This window comes from Haliotis rubra, unplaced genomic scaffold, assembly GCF_003918875.1.
Source record: "Haliotis rubra isolate DU_JTF1 unplaced genomic scaffold, ASM391887v1 Scf210, whole genome shotgun sequence".
NCBI classification, from domain to species: Eukaryota; Metazoa; Mollusca; class Gastropoda; order Lepetellida; family Haliotidae; genus Haliotis; species Haliotis rubra.
In genome coordinates, this window is record NW_025766115.1 from 183,088 (window position 1) to 204,974 (window position 21,887).

The 21,887-nt window shown below is 42.4% G+C and overlaps 1 protein-coding gene across 1 annotated transcript in view; it reads left to right on the forward strand.

Moving 5' to 3' along the window:
* LOC124276591 overlaps positions 1–21,887 on the forward strand; it is a 57,739-nt gene that overhangs the window by 30,887 nt on the left and 4,965 nt on the right. Inside the window, 16 exon segments of the mRNA XM_046712238.1 lie at positions 773–888; positions 1,554–1,563; positions 1,566–1,670; positions 8,843–9,125; positions 9,544–9,732; positions 10,897–11,080; positions 12,231–12,495; positions 14,404–14,652; positions 15,584–15,736; positions 16,710–16,878; positions 17,201–17,365; positions 17,991–18,151; positions 18,923–19,108; positions 20,082–20,216; positions 20,926–20,994; positions 21,584–21,787. Of these exon segments, the coding sequence (XP_046568194.1) occupies positions 773–888; positions 1,554–1,563; positions 1,566–1,670; positions 8,843–9,125; positions 9,544–9,732; positions 10,897–11,080; positions 12,231–12,495; positions 14,404–14,652; positions 15,584–15,736; positions 16,710–16,878; positions 17,201–17,365; positions 17,991–18,151; positions 18,923–19,108; positions 20,082–20,216; positions 20,926–20,994; positions 21,584–21,787 (2,643 nt within the window).

Sequence of the window (21,887 nt, forward strand, 5' to 3'; positions counted from 1 at the left end):
GGACTTATGTCCATCATTAAAATTCCGCCAATAGCGTATAAGCCAGGCTCTTTTACCCCGCCTTGCCACACCCCGCCTGATTGACATCAGCGGTCAGGTGACTCGGTAAGTGTTTTTTCTCTCTCTCTCTCGGCTTCGGCTGTGCCTTCGATTGAACTAGGGGGTATGTTAGCCAGACAGAATACCGCTCCTCACGACTCGCCATCGTTGGGAGTCTGTCTTATGCTTATATGTACCCCAAGGAGGATTTCTTCTGAAAAAGAATTGTACAAACCTGTAGAGGTTATGAATTCTTTGAGTCTTCCTTGGGGTACGGCCGCCCACCTCCCCTCATTCTGTCTGACACGTTCAGCATGGAAAATGAGGTACGAGGTAAGCAGCAAGAGTTACCTGCTCTTGGCTTTAGGGGGCCCTGTGAGGGGCCCTATTGGGGTGGTCTCACTAAAGAAAACGAGTTTTTGTTTGGTAAAATATTTGATTGAAATATTGTTACAACTGTCATAGGTATTTTAAAATGGACATTTAATGCTTATGTGTACACCAAGGAGGACTTTTCTTCAAAGAATTCATAACCTCTACAGGTTTGTACAAATATATTACATAAAACTTTCATTTCAAAAGAAGGTAGTTCAAAATTAAGGTTGTCATATTTTTTTCATTGACATACACTTAGGTTGCATGGAAAATACAGTGCAGTAATTAGTTACACATGTATGTCATCACAAGCTTTTATCAAAATAGGTGAAGACACACTGACTGCTTTGTTTCCCAGGTGTTCCTGAATGAGCCCTGCAAGCTGTACACATGTGACATCCAGGCTGCTTGGATACACCTGGAGAATGCCAAGGACTTGAATGATATCCCCTACCAGAACCGACAGAGGCCAGTGTAAGTCACTCACCCAGCACCTTGGGAATGTAGATGTACACTAGGTCAATAGTAATCTTAACTTGTAAGAAGCAATTGGGGGTCACTCTTGGTGGCTTGGTTAACTGAACGTCATTATGCCCCGAAGGCATGACATGTTGCTCATAGTATCAATCACTGGTTTGTCTGGTCCAGACTATTGTTTACAAGCTACTGCCATGCTGCTTCACTATACTCATGGAAACGATTAAGAGAAAACATGAAAGTACAAGTGTTCCTTTGTTTATTTCCAGATTTTCACTCACAGTGCAATATGAAGCATGACAAAAACCTGGAAAAGAGTCTTAAAACATTTGCTCTTTCTTGTGTTTCTTTATTTATTTCCATGAGTATATTACTGAGTATGGCATTAAACAATGACAACAAACACTCACTTAGGCTGAATCGTGTAGCTCCAATTTTTCCAGTGAATAGACGAAGGAAGAAAATCTCTCTCCTTGAATGTATCCTGTTTCATTGTGAATTGGTCCTATATGAATTATGTATGCGTTGGATTTAGCTCAGGTTGTCTTACTTGAAAAGCAAATTTGGAGAGAAAACATGTACCAATTGAACCGACTTCACAGTTTACATGTATGTGTGTAAGAGGGACCATGTGTTTTAAAATGGCTGTACCGTCCTTGCAGCACACCAGTGACAAGCAGAAGTCCGCCTGTGGCCCCCACCCCTCACCCTGGTCTGCTCCACCCCTGCGGTATCAAGGAAATCAGGATACGGCTCATCATCCCAACCGAGTCTGTCATTTTTCCTTATCCTGACTCATGCTCTTTTGCTTGTCCCCTTCCTCTTGCGAACATAGTGGAACACTTGTATCTCCTTAATTGAAGCTCCCTTCAATGTAAAATCACTAATTGGTACTCACCCACGAGTTACCTCCCCTGCCGTGAGCGCGGGAACAGGTGTCGCCACCCTCTGGCCTCATGCTTCACTCTCTCCTTCTTCGCCCAGTGAGCAGGATGTGAGGCGCCTGTGTCTCCTTACACACTATATCCTTTGGTTTTCTTAGTTAGTTACCTTTTATAGTTTACTATAAAGGTATAGCTAGTATCCTTCAGTTATTTGCGTTAATAATTAATCATTATTTCTACTGTTTATTCCGTGAGTTAAGTGATTGTTCAGCTAGTTTTACATTGATGAAAAACTGTACTATTTGTAGATTACGTTTTCCGCTGCGGATCCGCATGTGGTATGCCCTAGTTGTACTCGCCTTGTGCGTTTGACTCACGTTGCAGTTACTGCATAAATTTAACCAATTCTGCCTTTGATAAATACCATCTTTGCGTCTTGAGGCGTGTTGCAGATAGGTCCGCGCCAAACTAGGTGTAGACATGGCCGATCACGTCCGGATTGCCCATCCAGTCAACTGCTGTCGGTGATCCCCTCCCGTCTGGTGTTCTGCTTGAGACCCCATCGGAAGAGGGGCGTGGGATGCAGTCCGTCACCTCTAAGAAGCGACCGGCCTCTCCAGACATCCAGTCATCGCAGACAAAGTCAAGAGGGCCTCAACGTCTTCTCAGCGCCAGACCCGTACCCCAGGGCGGCGTCTTCCTCCAAAGGAAATCTGAAGTCATCGAGAACTTTCTCAGGCGAGATCGTTCCAGCAGCAGAATTGGGCCTCTCGATGACCAGCCGATCATCATACCCGACATGCATACAAGAAGGCGACCAGTGACAGCGACAGTGGCGTCAGCAGAGATCAACAAGCAGCCTGATGCCTCTACACTGATGTCAGGCGAGATGGCTGAGGGCCCCACAGCTAACACAGCAGAAAGGGCACCATCTACTACGTCGCCAGATCATCCCAAAGCGATCTTATGAAACAGATCATGATTATGATGGAAGGCCACTATAGACTGGAGAAGCAGCCATCCCAGGGTCGAGCCTTGAAGGCTCCAACGTGAACAGCACCCAGGGGCACCATCTGTCAGCGTAGCAGCCCGCGACAATGCAGCCTTGAAGGAAGTCACAGACCACCTCGACGAAGGACCCAGATGTACAGCCTTAGCGAAGGCCTTGCGCGGGAAGAATCATCACCTTCTTGGCGTCATACTCAGATATGGAATCTGATCACCAGACCACCGCATGAAGCCTTCGCGAAGGTCATATCATCGTTCCCCAGGACCCGGCGCATCTGAAAGCTTGCGAAGCGTTCGAAGGACACCTGAACCCAGATCGTCTTCATCTAAAAGATCAGCAAGGGACTACACAAGAGCTTGGCGAAGCTATCAGTCCCCTCATAGATCGCCAAGAAGGTCAACCTATCGATATAGATCACCAAGGCGATCACCTCGCCCGATCACCGTCGATCACCTCACGGGTCTGCACATAAGCCTACAACTAGATCTCCACAAGCGTCAAGCGATATAGAGATAGAGCCACACAGCCCTACATCAGAAGAGCAACAACCTCTTATCTATGATGATGGAATGGAAGATGATGGAGGAATTATTTTCTCAGATGCAGAGATAAGATATTGGATGGTCAATAATCTAGATCTCTCATCACCTTCAAGAGTGGCAATAAAGCAGACTTATCTGATGAAAGAAGATGGCGCAGATGCTATTACACTACCCCAATCGACCCGATTAGCGGTACCCTCAGAACCTAGATACAGCATTTAACAAAGCCACAAAGGTTCAGGCGCCACATCTGCCAAATTTCAGCGCCAAGAAGTTCTCCGCGCGCCAATATGGAACCCTTCTTCAAAGCGCCAAGACATCGATGAGAACTATAAGCTGATCTCCGATGCCAAGAACAAGTACTACAAGATTGATGATGGAAATTGGTTCAGATAGAAACCATGGCGAAGTATGTTCTTCGGTCTAAATAGATCTAGAACAATAAATGAGACACTTATCTCCAGATTTGAACCACGACCTCTGAAGATGACAGAATGATTTACTTTCGGCCCTACTGATGCAAAGAAGGACCAGCAGTTTTTAACAGATCATCTGGCGTCTGTCTCAGCAGCACTGACCTTAGCTTCGTCGTCAAGGCCTCCTAGCTTCCTGCAACTGGGGTGAGAACTTTACAGCTCCACTATATACAGCCCGTGGTCTTCCCCATCCATATTTGTGGGAGGAATAGACACAGTCTCCAAAGAAGTCACCAAGGATTCTAGAAGTCCTGATGATTAAATCGATGGACAGCTAGCCAGTGTCATTCGACAGACTTCACAAAGATACTCAGGGAGATCTAAATTCACGGGCCTACAAAGAGCTAGAGACAGGAAGATTGCCAGTTCAGGGGAAGAGATTCTTTTAAATTAAGCCCATATGGCAACTATAGAGGAGGGTCAGGGCCGAGGCAGGACACCCAGAGGTTCCATAACTATAAGCGCTGAAAGACAGGTTGGAGCGACTGGAGTCTTCCACCCCAGCCGTTCCAGTACAACCGTCACAAGTGGGTGGGCGTCTTCAACTACACTGGGAAAACTGGGGAATACTTCAAGACACCTATGTCTCCAACATTCTTCAGCAGTTTTTTATATCCCACTACAGGCCAAGCCTCCACTAACAGTCAACCCTCACAAGTTCGAGGTAGAGGCACAACAACTACTAAAGTTAAGAGGCGGTTACATTACTCCTAACCAAGCAGGCCATAGAAGTAATAGAGCAAGGAAACATCGAACCAGGTTTCTACTCCCCAGTTTTCCTAGTACCCAAGAAGAACTCCAAGGAGAAATACAGACTCATTTACAACATGAGCTTATTCAACAAGACTTACTTAAACAAACCACCCAGGTTCACTATGATACATCTACGCCTTCGGACAGATGATTAAGCCCCATGGACTACATGGGCAGTATAGATCTACAAGATGCTTATCTGCACATCCCAATACATCCCGAATCCAGGAAATACCTTGGGTTTCAGCTAGGCGGGTTACATTACCAGTGGAAAGTACTCCCATTGAATAGCATCAGCCCCATGGTTATTCCACGAGGATAGCGAAACCGATTGTTATCTATCTACATCGTCAAAGGGCTCGCGCAGTGTCGTTCTTCCTCGACGACGGGATACAAGTAGATCAAGATCCACAGCATCTCAAACTACAGTTAAACTACATCATAAAGCTACTAACACAGCTGGGATGGTTAGTAAACTTACACAAGTCGGGACCTAGTACCATCGCCAAGATCTGCAATTCCTAGGAATCCGATTTATCACCAATCTCAACCGTATAGTGGTACCAGAAGACCGTTGGCTCAAGATCCAACAGATCATTCCACCAGCTCTACTGTCACGCTACCACCGACAATGGCAGAGCTTACTAGGTCTTCTAACATCAGCCCAAGACTTGACAGTCATAGGCAGATTACAGTTCGTCCGTTACAGGTCTTCGATCAATACACATCTCGGCGACCTACAACCATTCAGTCTACCGATACATCTCAGACCTCATCTATTATGGTGGACAAAGAAATCGAATGTCTCGAAGGGATTTGTTTAGCAGAGCAGGAATTCAAGACCCATCTATATGTAGGCAGCGTCGGCTCCAAGGTTGGGGAGCTCATCTCTCCAACGGACGGACACATCAGGGTTATGGACTCAGCTAGAAAGCAAACTCCACATAAGCATTAGAGATGAAAGCTGTAATCAGCGCCATAAGACATTGGAGCAACATTCTACAGAATCGCACTGATGATACATACCGACAACTTCGACAGTGGCGTTTTATGTGAACAGACAAGGCTCAGCGAGATCGCCGAACCTTTTGAATTTAACCTTTCAACTGTTGAATTAATCCAAGATCTAAATCTACATGTCAAAGCATGCCACATTCCGAGCCAGGAATATACTAGCAGGCGCACTCTCTCGGCCACATCTACCGTCGCCGACAGAATGGATGCTCAATACAGAGATATTTGCACAGATAATCAAGCAAATAGGGCCCCGCTAGTAGATCTATTAAGCCACAAGGTTCAACAATCAACTACCGACATTAAATGTCACCAGTGCCAGACCCACAAGCATGGGCAACAGGCGGCTCTAAGCATTTCATGGGAAGGCCTCAATGCGTGCGGCGTTTCCGCCCCAGCAATAATACCTCTAGTATTACAGAAAATCAACCAAGCGCCAGAGCCTACAACTCACTTTGGTGCGCCCTATTGGCCGGCCAGAGCGTGGTTTCCGCCTTAATACAAGATATCGGTCAACCGGCACTAGAACTACCCAAAGCGGCAAACCTGTTAATACATCCTCACACCAAACAGGTGCACAGAAACCCAGAAGTATTCAAACTTCGCGTATGGACTGTATTAAAATGTGTTTAAACAAGAGGATATTCTACCAGAGTGGCAAAAGCGGTCAACTTGCCTTCGATACTCAGCAGCGTAACTTATGCGATGACAAGTGGCAAAGTTTGAAAATTATGCAACAAACAAGGGTTTTACAGCGAGAGATGCTACGCATCCTCAAGTGGCAGACTATTTGTGTTACTTACGGCAAAACAAACATTTAAAAGGCTCGACATTGTCAACATATCTTGCAGCTTAGTTCTGTGATTTCTATGAGAGCGGGTGTTAAATTAACAAGAACACCAGAGTTACTGGCCTTACTCGTGCTTTCGATTGGAGGACCAAAGCGGAAATTCCACGCCCCAGCTTGGGATCTGAATGTAGTTTCACGACACCTCACAAGTGAGGATTACGAACCATTGGAATCGACAGCGTTTGAATTTCTCTCACAGAAAACAGTCTTCCTGTTATGCGCTAGCCCGCGGCAGCCAGAATATCTGAAATTCATGCTCTAGATTATGAGAGGATACAGTTTGATGAAAATCAAAGACAAGCGCACCTGGGATTAAGATGGGATTTCATCGCTAAAAATCAACTACCAGGTCAACCAGACAGGTTATTTCACATCCCTGCGCTATCCTCAATTCTTGGATCTCAAGATACATTGGACTTATCTCTATGCCCAGTCTGAGCTCTCATAATCTATTTCGTGGTTCCAAAACAAAGGCGAAGATCGCTCAGAAGATTGTTCATCCCGTTATAAGCCTACAAATCAGACAGAAGTCTCTCGTACCACCATATCAATATGGATAAGAACTGTCATTTCTGGCCTATAAGGCAGCAGGACTGGACCCTCAACAGCATCAAATCCCCATGAAATCAGGGCATTGGCATCCACCCTCGCCCTTCATGGTAACTGTTCATTGAATACAATTATGGAAGGATGCTTTTGGAAATCTAACATGGTGTTTGCTAATCACTATCTCAGAGATATCACCACCGAGGGCGTCTCTGGCATTCATCATTTAGGTCCTTTGGTCCTCGCTCAGCAATTGACAGTCCCTGCGTGGCGTTAATATTCACCCCGCGAGATTATTAGATATATGATACATATATTCACTAGCTTATAACTCCATGGAGTTCTAGGGCTATGTACATATTTAGCTTAGGTTATTCAACCTTAAGCTCATACTGAGTTATATTCAGTGTACAGCTCGTTAGAGTAGCAGTTTATATATATATATTGATATATCAGTATATTAGTAAGGTAATACCCCACTTATAGTGTATATATCTATGGATTATTATAAGGAAATATCCTAAGTCTCAATGCCTTATGAAGTTCCATGGAAGTTATTACAATATCACTTACTTAAATCACTAATTAATCCAAAGTATTCTGTTTACCCACCACCTCTCCGATTGGATTCTACAAACAAAAGAGCATGAGTCAGGATAAGGAAAAATATGTAATTTTCTGAGTAAAATTGATATTTTATACTTATCCTGACTCATGAGTGCTACCCTCCATCCTCCCCACATAACACTTTGGATTTCCCTGTAAATTCAAGTGTTGGGCTCGCAAAATCAGGAGAGAGTGAAGCATGAGGCCAGAGGGTGGCGACACCTGTTCAGCTTACGGCAGGGGAGGTAACTTCGTGGGTGAGTACCAATTAGTGATTTTACATTGAAGGGAGCTTCAATTAAGGAGATACAAGTGTTCCACTATGTTAGCAAGAGGAAGGGGACAAGCAAAAGAGCATGAGTCAGGATAAGTATAAAATATCAATTTTACTCAGAAAATTACATTTAACTTGGGGAACCAACTGAAAACTTTATGCAGATGAATTGTACAAGGATCATGCCTCAAATTGCTAAAAAGCATGTGCAAATATTGTTCATGCGAACAGCTGCGTTTAGGTGTAAAGTTTGGTTAAGAATTCGCCAATTTTCACTGATTTTCATTATTTACTGAACTCATGACAATAATCTTTTCAACGTTACAAATTTGTTCTACAATACATTAGTTCATGTGTAAATAGTACCTTTAAACTGAATGGAATATTTTGCAAAATCAAAAAAGTTTAGAACAGTTGACTGAAGTAAGTGGCTACGTTTACATTAGTGAGTCTACACTTTTGATGGGTAGTATTTGTACAAGATAGCAGTCATAGATTTAAGGCACAATAGCAAGTTTTTTACATCAATTCAACAAACATACAGAATATACTGGGGAAGGTTTGGATTAGATTCGATCTGTTTGTTGTTATAGTTGACTAACAGGGATCAGTTCTTTGAGAGGCATTTTAGAAGTTGTGAAGATGAAGGAAAACTAATTTCTATGGATAGTCAATATAGAAGTTGACTATCCATAGAACTTAGTTTTCCTTTAACAGGATCAGGTGGTAAGGCTCGCTGACTTGGCTGATATGCATCAACGTATCCTGGTTGAGGACATGAATGCTCATGATTTCAATCACTGGATTGTCTGGTTCCAGACTCAATTATTTACAGACCGCTGTCATATAGCTGGAATATTGCTGTATGTGGTGTAAGATGGATCACATATTCTTTTGGGCACGTTTCATTTCCCAAGGACAACCCAAATATCTGAATTAAGTACCCTTTGGCACTCTTTTGAGCATATGATATGGAAAATATCAACCCTTGATATTTCAGGAGCCCTGGCTGGCTAGTGTTGACCCAAACCACCTTCGACTCTTTATCGTTCTGTATTTCGGAAGTGTCAAGCTGCGGTCAAGAATGTCACTGAGAGCTATTGAGGTGACCAGCTTCCAGAACGATGCATACGGCAATGCTGTATACGAACTACTGCTGCCCATAGAGAAGTTTGTCTTTGAGAACCTTGACCTGTCCCAGTATGACGTTGAGCGGGAACTCGGAGCGAACCCCTACGCCACAGTCCGTTTGGAATACCACAGACCAGAAGTTATGCACGGTGGGTAGGATTCCAATTGTTCTTTTCTTTCAGTATATGTTTCTAAAGTATTGCTGTAACCCCATTCATTCCACACCTTCACTGTTTGTAATATACTATTCAAAAGAAGTAAGGGGTCAGCCGATTCTTTCATATTACTTTACTTTTACTCTATTGTATCAAATGGCCCTTATCATCTTTTAATAGTTTATTACACTTTCGCAATTTTGTCTGATGTCAAATCTTTACATCTTTGAAAGGTTTTTAAAAATTAGTGTAAATGGCTTAAAAAATATGAATATAATACTCTGCACCTTGTGTCAGCCAACCTAATCATCGTGTAATTTGTTAATCTCTAAAATATGTATGAATATATCTGAAGTGATGACCTTTTGCTTGAGCTATGTCTATATGAAGCCTTGGCTTTCTGTGTCTCCAGGTAAAAGTCCAGTGGCTGTTGGCTGGGCTCGCATTCCTCTGTTCCGCCAGGGAGCTCCGAGTGGACGTGTCTCAGCTGACCAGGCATGGGTGCTTCTGGCAGGGGATCATACCTTCAAGCTCCACCCAGGGGATACGTCGGAACCTTTCACCACGTCCATGCCAAAGACACCCTCTGAGAGGGGCGAAGGTAATTATTTGTACCCACAATAGCACCTTTCTGACTGAATGATGGAAATGCTGTGAAAATACTATATACAGTGGAGGCCCTCTAAACCGGCAGCCCTCCAATCCGACATGCTCTCAATATCGGCACTAGAATTTGGTCACGACAGAAGCTAGTTAATTTATGATCATTTACACGCCCTCTAATCCGGCGTCAGTCTATTCCGTATTTTCGGCACAACAAAGACCGCCCAATTGACTTTGTACAGTAAGTAACGCACTCTAAACCGGCATGATTGTTTTTCGACTGCCCGCTGTAAAAGATGCCCACTTCTTGTCCTATTTTGAAAGAGAAAGTTATTCAGTTTGCTTCAGAATTAAATGTCAACGAGTTTAAGGCATCAGATGGTTGACTGGCACGTTGGAAGACACGATACGACATCAAACAGTTCAAAGTGAGCATCGAATATGATGACTATCAAAATGTCAAGATCATTCTCAGGTTGAAAAGGGAAAAGTTCTCTAAAACGGCACGCCCTCTATACCTGCATTTTTGTCGGTCCCAACGAGTGCCAATTTAGAGGGCTTCCACTGTATAGGACAACAGATTAACAAACAATAATCCTAATTCTTCACACGCTTTCAGCTAAATGTTGGGTATTAGTATTGACTATCTCTGGTGTGAAAACATTTACCACTATTTCCCTGATCACTGCTGATTGAAGATGTGGCTGTACGTTAGTTACAGACTCAAACATAGTATGTGTTCCTTCTTTTGATGTTTCATTCCATGGTCTCCAGCAACCCATGCTTATCGTAAGATGTGACTAATGGGATCAGGTGGTCAAGTTTGCTGACTTGGTTGACACATGTCATCGTCCTTATTGCATAGATCGATGCTCATGATGTTGATCAGTGGATTGTCTGATCCAGACTCAATTATTTACAGACCACTGGAAAATTAGCAAGTGTGGAATTAAACTACAAACAAAACAAAACAGAACAAATTATGAGGTTTCACTAAGATTTTTGTCAGGACCTATATTTTTAGTTCACCTCAACTGCATTTGAGACAACAAGGTTCCATTGTTTATGAGAGAGGGATCATTATAGATACAATGACAAAGTTCCGTCGTCCAATGATCATAATGATAACATGTACTGGTAATATGTTTTCCTCTATTTTCAGGTCACCTGATTGGCTATGGCTGTGAACTGTCTGCCGTGGTGTATGATCCTCGTAATGAGCCTCCTGACACCCCCAGGCCCCTCCCCCAGGTTCCCCCAGTCGACACAAGACCGACCCCACGTCACATACCGCGCCACACCCCCAACCTCACCCCACGCATCCCCCCCAGGCAACAACCGCCCAGGTAACAGCACACACATTGTCCTTGCTTGGAATGTACACATGGTGTACACTCGCGTAACCTTGATTCGTGGATATAAGGGAAGTGCGGCAAAATTCATATTTTAAATGCATGATTTCATTTTGTATACGCACTGATTATTTTATTCATTGATTCATTGATTTAAATTGAAAATGCATAATATTCCACTCGTGAATGAACCGTTTGTTTACGGAAGCCATTTGCAATCATCACCCATTCGTGTGCCCACAAAATGTGACGTCACCTTGTTTCGTGGATTACGTAGTCGGTTACTTTATACCACTATGTACGCAGTGAGCATTGACACCAAGGAAAGCAGACAACGAGAAGTGCGAAGGGTTGGAGCTAACGGTATCTTTTTTACTTGAAATTTTGTAAAAATTGGTAATGGTGGTATTAGTGATCTGGGGCTATTAATATTTATCTCAATGCTGGACAATTATTACTAGTGTACTTGCGTGTAATGCAGAGATTCAGAACTTTTTTGTCAGCTAGGCGTGGCATTGTATGTACATAAAAAATACTGCTTTGTGACTTCAGTCGAGACTTAATTTACGAGCTAGCACAATAATATCCGCGATCCACGAATCAAGACTATCCACGAATTTAGGTTCTGTATATGTTGTGTATCTTGTAACAATGTTGATGTAAGGATACAGTTACCCAATACACTGATGTGTCTTCCTGTTAATGTGTAGCAATGCATACACTCAAGGATTCCAGGTTAGATATATCTGGATTTCAAGAGGTGACCAGATGAGTCAGAGGTGAGGTAATTTGGTTGGATAATGTGACATTGTACTGGGAGAGTGGTCAATGTAGCATTATGGGTACAATGTGTGAAGCCCATTTCTGGTGTCCGCGATATTGCTGGAATATTGCTACAAGCAACATAAAACCACTCACTCACTCACTCACTCACTCACTCACTCACTCAATCTTTCACTCACTCATTGTAGCATTAGTAACAGCTTGTTGTCATGCAGCTGAAATATTGCTGAGTGCAGTGTTTAACTGTTGATTCTTTAAGTAGATAAACAGATTATCGAGATTTATCCATAATGTAGTTCAAGAATATTTTTCTCAGATCAGTTGGTTGTTGGTTCCCAAGGTTCTGTTTACTTTAATGCAGGCAGACGCCAAAGAAACCAACCCCACCACCAGTCGTCCTGGACCCCAGGTCACCCTCACCGCCGATCACTGAGACCTCACCCGAGCCAGAGCCAGACGTTCCCCCCACCCCAACTGACCTGGAGGAGGACTTTGAACCCTGGGTGGAACACCAGCCTAAAGCTGCCAAAACAGATCCAACCCCTACGCCAAATGACAACACAAAACCATTTGACCTCTATGTAGATGGCGTGCGATTCATTCCGGATAATGCTTCAATTGTAAAGGCAAGTATTGAACGTTATCGATGCCTCAATGGTTTCATTACACCTAGTTCTCCTAATTACTTCACCTGTTGATGGGGCGGTGGGTAGCCTAATGGTTAAAGCGTTGGCTTGTCACGCCGAAGACCCGGGTTCGAATCCCCACATGGGTACAATGTGTGAAGCCCATTTCTGGTGTTCCCCGCCGTGATGTTGCTGGAATATTGCTAAAAGCGCCGTAAAACCAAACTCAGTCAGTCAGTCAGTAATCACTTCACCTGTTGATACCGTAAACTATGGATTATAATGAACCCAAAATTAGCTCTAATTTTAGTTTGTTATAACCATAGTTCGTTATGTGCATTTCAACTAAAATAACCCGTGAAGGTCCGGGTTAGAATGTGCCTTCAGTAACCCATGCTTGTCGTAAGAGGCGACTAACGGGATCGGGTGGTCAGTCTCGCTGGCTTGGTTGACACATGTCATCGGTTCCCAATTGCGCAGATCAATGTTCATGCTGGATTGTCTGGTCCAGACTCGATTATTTACAGACCGCAGCCATATAGCTGGAATATTGCTGAGTGTGGCGTAAAACTCAACTCACTCACTCACTTCAACTAAAATATATAGCAAGAGACAAGGATTAAAACAGTTTGTTATATTCATCATTATGAGCCTGTTTGTTATAAACATAGTTTACCCAATATTCAATTCAAATACAGTCTTCCTGTAACATGTGTCTATTTTATGTCAAACAGTGAGATGAGACCTTGTAAAACTAGTCTGTGTTAAATTAAAACATCTTTGATGAATTTGTGGCAGTAGTTTGCTGCAAAACTGTGGGACATGAAATATTGGTGTTTTTGGTTACATGTATATTGTGAACACAGATTGGTCTGAGCACCCACTGGCTTCCCTCTCACTGGAATCAGACCATTGCTTTACCATAGGTATATATGGATGATTCATGGGAAAAAACAAAACTGTGAATTGTAGACACTCGTCAGCCACAAGATTCTAGTTATATTTCAGGAAGAAGACAAAACTTGATAGCATATACAATAATTTCATTGGTCACATTTTTCATGAAAGTAAGTCGTTGCTAGGGGAAGTGCAACATTTATTGACAACAGTCATGATATTAGTCATGGATAGTTGGAGTGTTCCATTTACTAATGGTAGTTCAGTAAGAAATGTTAACAAAGCTTGATTGAGAGTGTATTGAGAGGCCCAGATAAGCTGCGTTATCCGGGTAAAATACGCATATAAAATTTCCAATTACGCATTGAAAAATAATTGTTGCGTACCAATTACGCATTTTAAATGTTAGATACGCAAAAAAACAAATGCGTACAGAATATATTTATAAAAATCGCTTGCGTAATGAAAAAGACATCGATTGCTATCAAGTTGTACTGTTAGTATAGGACAAGTGTTGTACTGTCAGTGTAGGATGAGTGATTTTTTATGAAATCATTTCCATTATATTTAAGCTGGTTTTGATTAGGTATGACATATGGCAGAACATATTTGCTTAGTAAACTTACTCAATGACATAATACTTAGGTGAGTAAAATGACTGAAATATGCACATATTTGAAAGCAGTGGGTAACGGAAAATGAAATACCCTCTCAACATTCATAATACCCACTCCAAAAAAAAATACAGTGGGTACAGTACCCACATGAGCTAAATCTTATCTTGAGCTCTGGTGTATTAGTCTGACTTGTTGCTATGGCATTAAATTGTGTTATGGATAACATCATGTTTGAAACCACAGTGCAATGTTTTGACCTCCCTTTAGAAAGAACCAAAATGGTTGAACAAATTTGTTAGTTTATCTAAATGAATAAATCTGAGGACCCTCTTTGAACTTTCTGTACTTATTTTCTTGAGTACTTGTGAATGAAGCCTTCATTAAACATTCTTAGGTGACAGGAAGAGTTCTACGAACCGGTGAGCTGAACGACATGTCGGACATCTTGGCCATACCTGACCTTGAGAGTCCTGCAAGGTCACCACTGTTCGGGTACCGACTGACAGTCAACCCAGACAGCAAGACGGCTGACCCTAACATGCTCGTCCTTCTAAGGGTGTACACTGTCGACATCGTGACGGAGAGAATCGTTGTCGTGGGCAGCTGCCTCCTGGGAGCCTTCAATGTTGTTGGGATGAACAAGGTAGGAGATCAGTTGATATTCCTGGTTTTCTGGTCATTTCAGCTGATTTACTGGATTGGATTGTCCTGTTCAGTGATTGGTGATTACTAGTGTTGGGAATTGGTTAAAATCTCATAATTGATGATTGGTTCTACAACCAGTCGAAAATCATCGAAATTAATTGGTTAGCGTCATTTATGAAATTTGCTAATGCACAAACAAATAAGGAAAAAAACATGTAGTTCTTTGGGGTTTTGGGGGGCAAAACTTCACATCTTTAAAGGATGACTAGTATGTTAGGAACATAAATTTCTTGGAGTCTTTAAGATAAATTCAATCATGAACTGGAATGAGCTTGTAGTGCTTATGAAATGTAACAGACATTACCAACCTTGTAAAAAATACTGTTAATGAAAACAAGTATTCCTGAATTGTTTATGTTCGATTATGAGAAAACATGATCGATTGCTTGGTCGTTTAGTCACTGCGACCAATCTTTGATTATTTCAATTAGTCGGACAACCACTAGTGATTACATGTCATATCCTGATTGCTGGAGGGTAGTGGGGTAGCTAAGTGGTTAAAGCATCCATTCGTCAAAGGCCTGCGTTCTATTCCCCACGTCGGCACTATATGTGAAGCCCATTCCAGGCATCCTCCACTGACCGGTTCTTTTTAATAAGTTTGAAACAAAAGTTGCCTCAATATACAGGAGCTTTGAATAATTATGGTTTCAAATTTAACACAGATTGTATTGTGTTACAATTTCGATACCTATAGACATCAAATCATTCATAAATATTTGTTTGTGCATTAAATGAAGGGTTGCTGTTGATCACTGGATTTGATTATTTACAGACTGCCGCCATATAGCTGGAATATTGCTATGTGTGGTGTTAAGCAACAAACAAATCATGATGGGTATCACATCACGCCACGGATGTATTTTCAGGGTAAATTGCGAATCGGGGGACATCAGCTGAGACTGAGGTCTGGAATGCCTGACACCAAGAACGGGGTGAACACCCTGACCCCAGCCAGCCTGGACTCCGCCCCCATAGTTCCAGGCTGCTCTCTACTTGTCAGGCTGAGGCCGCATAGTCCGGTAGGTCATACTTGCTGTCACTCAGTCACTTATGTATCTGTCAATACACAGAGTCTTTTAGAAAAATTTGTTTTTATCTTTCTCATTAAAGTACAGTACAATAACTTTTCATAATGATGATAAGATTGTGAACATCTTCTACAATAACAACCCGTGAAGGTCTGGGTTAGAATTGATCTTCAATTACCCATGCTTGTCGTAAGAGGCAACTAACGGGATCGGGTGGTCAGGCTCACTGACTGGTTTACACTTGTTATCAGATCCGTTAAAGCGTTGGCTCGTCACGCCGAAGACCCGGGTTCGAATCCCTACATGGGTAAAATGTGTGAAGCCCATTTCTGGTGTCCCCCGCCGTGATGTTGCTGGAATATTGCTAAAAGCGGCGTAAAACCAAACTCAGTCAGTCAGTGTTATCAGATCCCAATTGCGTAGATCGACGTTCATGCTGTTGATCCCTGGATTATTTACAGACCGCCGCCATATGGCTGGAATATTGCTGAGTGCAGCGTAAAACTAAACTCACTCACTCACTCACTACTACAATAACAACAACAGTAATAAAGATGATAACTATGCATATATAATAAGACATCAAAGCCACAAGCTAAAGCATGCTAAATGTGCTACATAATTACCATGGTCTGTGGATGAGTGTGCACTTGATCTACATTCTCATCTCTCTTGGGAGCAAACTACCTAAGCTGCCTGAGATATTTTAGAAGGTTAACAATCACCTACCCAAAGCAACACTAAATGTACCATCAATGCTCATGGTGTTGATCACTGGATTGTCTGGTCCAGACTAGATTACTTACAGACCGCTGCCATATAGCTGTAATATTTGCTGAGTGCGGCGTAAAACTAAACTCACTCCCTCACTCCACTGAATGTACATGACATGCAGCACGTGGTGTTCCCTGCCATGATATGGTTTAAGCAGCATGAACCTCAGACTCTCTTTGATATCTTTCAGGAGCCAGTGGAGGCCCCCAAGTACACTGTAGGATACTACAGGTCTATTGATTGTCACCCCAATGTGTCTGAGACACGCATCTTCCAGAGCTACGAGGACAACATGAAGTATCCAAAAACAGAGAGGGATATGGTGAAGAGACTGCAAACCATGGAGGGAATTACTGAAGGTTGGACACTTAAAGCTTAGAACTTCTACAAGTGTCTTTGTGGTGGGAGACTAGAAGCTTGTGTTTCCAGCACACTTCCGTTCTATGTTACAGTCTCACTGAAATATAAATAACATTTGTCTTTTGATTCTACTTCATTCTGCATAATTCCTTAACTTGGCATTTTAATGTGTGTTTTATTGATTGTGTTCAAATGTAAAATAAATGACTGTAATTCTGTAGAAAGTCCCTTCTTAATAATTTATTCTACAAACGGAAAGCCCATAAACACAATAGGCTGATGTCACAAGAGGTTATAGAAATACTTTGGTTCTTGCCCCAGGTCGGAGCGATGTGAGCCTGCTGAGCTGGTTGAAGGATCGCCTGGATATGAAGAAGCAGACGCCAGCTGCCCAACCAGCCACCAACCTCAGTCTGTCCAGATGTGTACGCTACAGAACCAAAATGGGGCTGTACGTCAAGATGAACCAGGCATACGGCATGCCAGGTCAGTTGTGTGAATGAGGATCTTGTTATCAGCTACTATTCATTCCAGAGATCCGCAGTGTTTAAAATTAAGCATGAAAGCATAGGCACCAACTGAAACAATGTTTGATGGAGTTAGATTTTCAGTTTTCTCATCAGGGTGGAGGGGACACAGGCCCAGTTCAGGGCCAGGGTAACACCAAGTAGATTAGAGGCCTCATCCAAAAACAATTTCAGCCTTTCAGGGTAGTTGTTTAGAGTAAAAATCCTGATATCTCTAGTGATTGTGAGGGTGTGAAAGAAAGAAATGTCCTCAACCCAAAATGCATCAGGGTTAAGAAAGAAATGCTCTCAACCCAAAATGCTTAGTTCAGTATAGGTAGTCTGACACAGCAAGTATGCAAGGTTGTAGATGACATAGACTATGGACCTTGGACCTCAGTTCTGGAAAAAGAGAATGAAACCTCTTAGGAGTAATACTGGAAAAAAGGGAGTAATAAGGACCCTTCTCTGTTTTCTGTGTCATTAAAATCCACAACCATGTATGTTTGTCTGTCACAGTATCACAGTAGTGATGATGTGGTGTGATGACTGTGCTGTCATCAGCTGTTACTGATGCTGCTGTCAATGTTTCTGTCCTGACACAGATGACAGAGTCATACAGTGCTTTGTACGAGTGACCCCCGGGCGCAAGGTGCAGGGGATGAGTGCCACCAAGGAGGGGTACGGCAAGGAAGAGAAGTTTATCACCAAGAAACATATCCCTGAGAGTTTTCTCCAGGCCCCGGCATGGGCTGATGACCCACAGGTAAGAGAGTGGTGGAGAGCCTAGTGGTCTAACCTTTCAGTCATTGTGTCAGAGGCTGGGTTTGGAGTGAGTGAGTTTAGTTTTACGCCGCTTTTAGCAATATTCCAGCTATATCATGGCGGGGGACACCAGAAATGGGCTTCACATATTGTACACATGTGGGGAATCGAACCCGGGTCTTCGGCGTGACGAACGAACGCTTTAACCACTATGCTACCCCACCGCCCCCTAGGTTTGGAATCATCATGTGGGTACACTGTGTGGAGTCATCCAATGTGTTCAGTTTGACAATAAATCACATTAATGATGGGCACCTGAGTTGGAATAGTACTCAAGCAGATTGTTTGTAGTAAGAAGGCATTGACATGAACCCCTTAGGATGCTTCCCAGCCTAAAACGCAATTTAATTTGTGAGGGCAGTCAGGTTGAATGGTTTGGTGATTTGCATGTTATCACACCATATCTTACTGAATTGTTTCACCCAGATGCGATAATTTACTGGCTGCCATCATGTAGCTGAGGTATTGCTGAGTGTGGTGTAAACAACTAACAATCTGATTTAGATCAAGTTGTCATAAACCGCGACTTGTTGATGGCTTGTCATGGCTCCCTAATGTAGTTAATCATTGTTCATTATGTCTCTAGTGGCAAGTTTTGTCTGATCCAGTGTCAATTATTTTCTGATCACAATTATGAAGCTCATACACAACATTGCCGACTGAACTTGCACTGCTCCCAAATGAGTTCTTATCCTGGTTGTTCATCCACCAGGAGCTGCACCCGTTCTATGACCAGTACAGTTGTCTGATAGTGCAGGTGTTTGGCCTGAAGATGATGTACCAGATGAAGCCAGACCACAAGGCCCCAGGCCAACTCCTGACCCCAGAAGGAGGAGAGCTGGATTTGGATGAGGAGAGTCTACTAGGATGGGCAGTAGTGCCACTGTTTGATGGGTCAGTTACTTTGTTGTAGTAATATAAACAGTCTCACATAATGAGTATATAGAAGTTGAAAACTCTGAAGCTGATTGAGGACTTCTTAACAACTATTGTTGCTATATTTGATACCAAAAGACTCAAAAGTGAGATTCTGTTTATGTATCAAGATGTTCTCCATTTTGCAGTTTCTGAACAGTCATAACTATTGTCTTTATTATTATTATTTATTATTATTGGATATTTATATAGTGCACATATCCACACACTAGTGCATGCTCAGGCGCTGGTATTTTTTTCCCTCAATCATTGGATGTCAATCTCAACCGCACACCTTATTGTCAATCTCAACTCCCTGGGGATCATACAACTCTTGCAGCCACTATGCGCACCAAGTTATTGCAGCTTTCCTTAGCTTGAGTATAGCTAGTAGTGCTAACTAGCGGTAGTGACTGGTGATGTCATGGTAACCAATGGTAACCATGGTCTACAATACAGCGTTTTGATTACTTTGTTCAAATATTTAAAAGTGAAAATGTTTCAGGTTATTTTGCTTCAGAGGAACCTTTGATGTTTGGTGTTGATTTGGGGTAGAATTCAAGCATTTTAGAATTCAAGAATATTGGTTACTACTTGACACCTCTGTATAACTGTATAAGTCTGTGAATTTCATGTTAACCTCTCTGTATGTACCACCACAATATGTCTATGTCAAGTTTAATTTTACGCCGCACTCAGCAATATTCCAGCTATATGGCAGCAGTCTGTAAATAATCAAGCATGGACCAGACAATCCAGTGATCAACAGCATGAGCATCAATCTACGTAATTGGGATACGATGACATGTGTCAACTAAGTCAGTGAGCCTGACCACCCGATCCCGTTAGTTGCTTCTTACGACAAGCATGGGTCACTGAAGACCAATTCTAACCCGGAGCTTCACGGTTCCTATGTCAAGAGAATCAACATATGAGTATTTGAATCATGTTTTCAGGAACTCTGTGCTGAACGGCACCCACCGTGTTCGATACTGAAGAGGAAGCCGACAGAGGAGGTTCTGGACCAACTGTCTACATCCTCTGCACAGACCATGCTGGAAGGACAACGCTGGGATTCCAGCAACGCCTATGTGAGATCATTTGTGGTATAATTGATAACAATTACTTATGTCAAGTTCGCCATAGGTAGCGGGCATTGTAAATTCATTAGAAGACACTTGTTTCAAATTTGACTCTTGTCTCATATTTCATTTAGACAGTGGTGTATTGTCAGAATCACTGGTATCATTTTCTGGAAAATTCATTAGCAAAACTTTGTCTTTGGTGTCACAGATCTGGTTGTTAGTTATCAGAATCACTGCTACCATGTGTTTGTATGTCATAATGAGGGTCACCTGTCTTCAAGGTGAAAGAACTTATTCCTGAAATTAATATAAAAACCTTTAAAAACTTGTATCCCCAAGTGTCTATCCATAAGCTATGCAGCATATACATACTTCAGACAAACACTGTGTTCTATTTCTGTGATGAACTTGTTATTGAAATGATATCCAGTTTTGTATGACATTGTTTTGTCACACATTTGATAACAAATTAGGGACTGCTATGACCGTGGATTCGAATCCAAGCTGCCCCAGAATATGATTCTAGGTGTGTCAATTTCTGTGTGTTTCACCAAAGTGGTAAACATCTTACACATGCATCTCCACAGGATTTCATCCCCCAGCCAACTAACACGCCATCATATACCTGAAATACTGTTCAAGGCAACGTTAAACTCAGCCTATTCACTTTCTCATCTTACAAAACTGTGTTAGTAAATTTGTCCTCCATTTGCAGGAAACTGGTAGTCTCAAGGTCACAATTTGGGATGGACACTATGAATTTAAAGAAATTCCAGAGATGCCAGTAAGTTGACCTCAGAGATTCAAAATCTGAAATAAAATGCCTTTTATTGTGAATAAGAAAGGCCTCCAGAAACGTGTACTGAACTTAGAAATGACTAAATAGACCAGCTAGTCTACTCACTGTTGATATTGTGTCTAGTCCTGATTATAGCTGAGTGGGGATATTATACAGAAAACACATAATGAGGATATAGTTGTTTCTTGGTTTGCTGTTAAAGGTATTATTCAACAGTATTCCAACAGAATGACACAGTCTGTAAATATTTTACTATTGTCTTAGATTTACTTGCATGTTTTGCATCTACATTTGCGTTATTCTGCGGGTACAGCAACGTGCAGTATTGTGGAATCAGTATTGTGACTGTGTCCCAGTCCACCCAGCTGTGAATCCTCGTAAGCATGGGAAAGCCACAATAACTTGGTGTGCCTAGTGGCTGTGACAGTTGTATGATTCCCAAGGAGTTGAGATTGATAATAAGACAAACCAGTGATTGATATTATGAAAAGTAATACATGGTGTCTGGGTACGATTACATGAGGTGAGAATCTCATATGAATCCAACAGTGGAAAGATAACTTTGTGTCTCCAGGTTTACGAGAACCTGTTGGAGAAGGTGGGTGACATCACTGCCTACCGTGAAGCGCAGCAGCTGAAGGTGGGCCGTCACCTGAACAGCATCGTCATTGAGGCTCTGGAGCCTAAGTACCGCAAGCAGGGCATCAAGGGAGCCGTGTACAAGAAGGAACTGGAGTTCTTCGAGGATCTACTCACAAAAAGATTTTATGATCTCATGGTAATCTGCTTTATCTGCTTGTGGTACATTGAGTATGAGCCCTGTATTTGTGGATGTGGGTATCACAAAGTAATAAAAGTCCAAGACCTTCTTCGCTTGG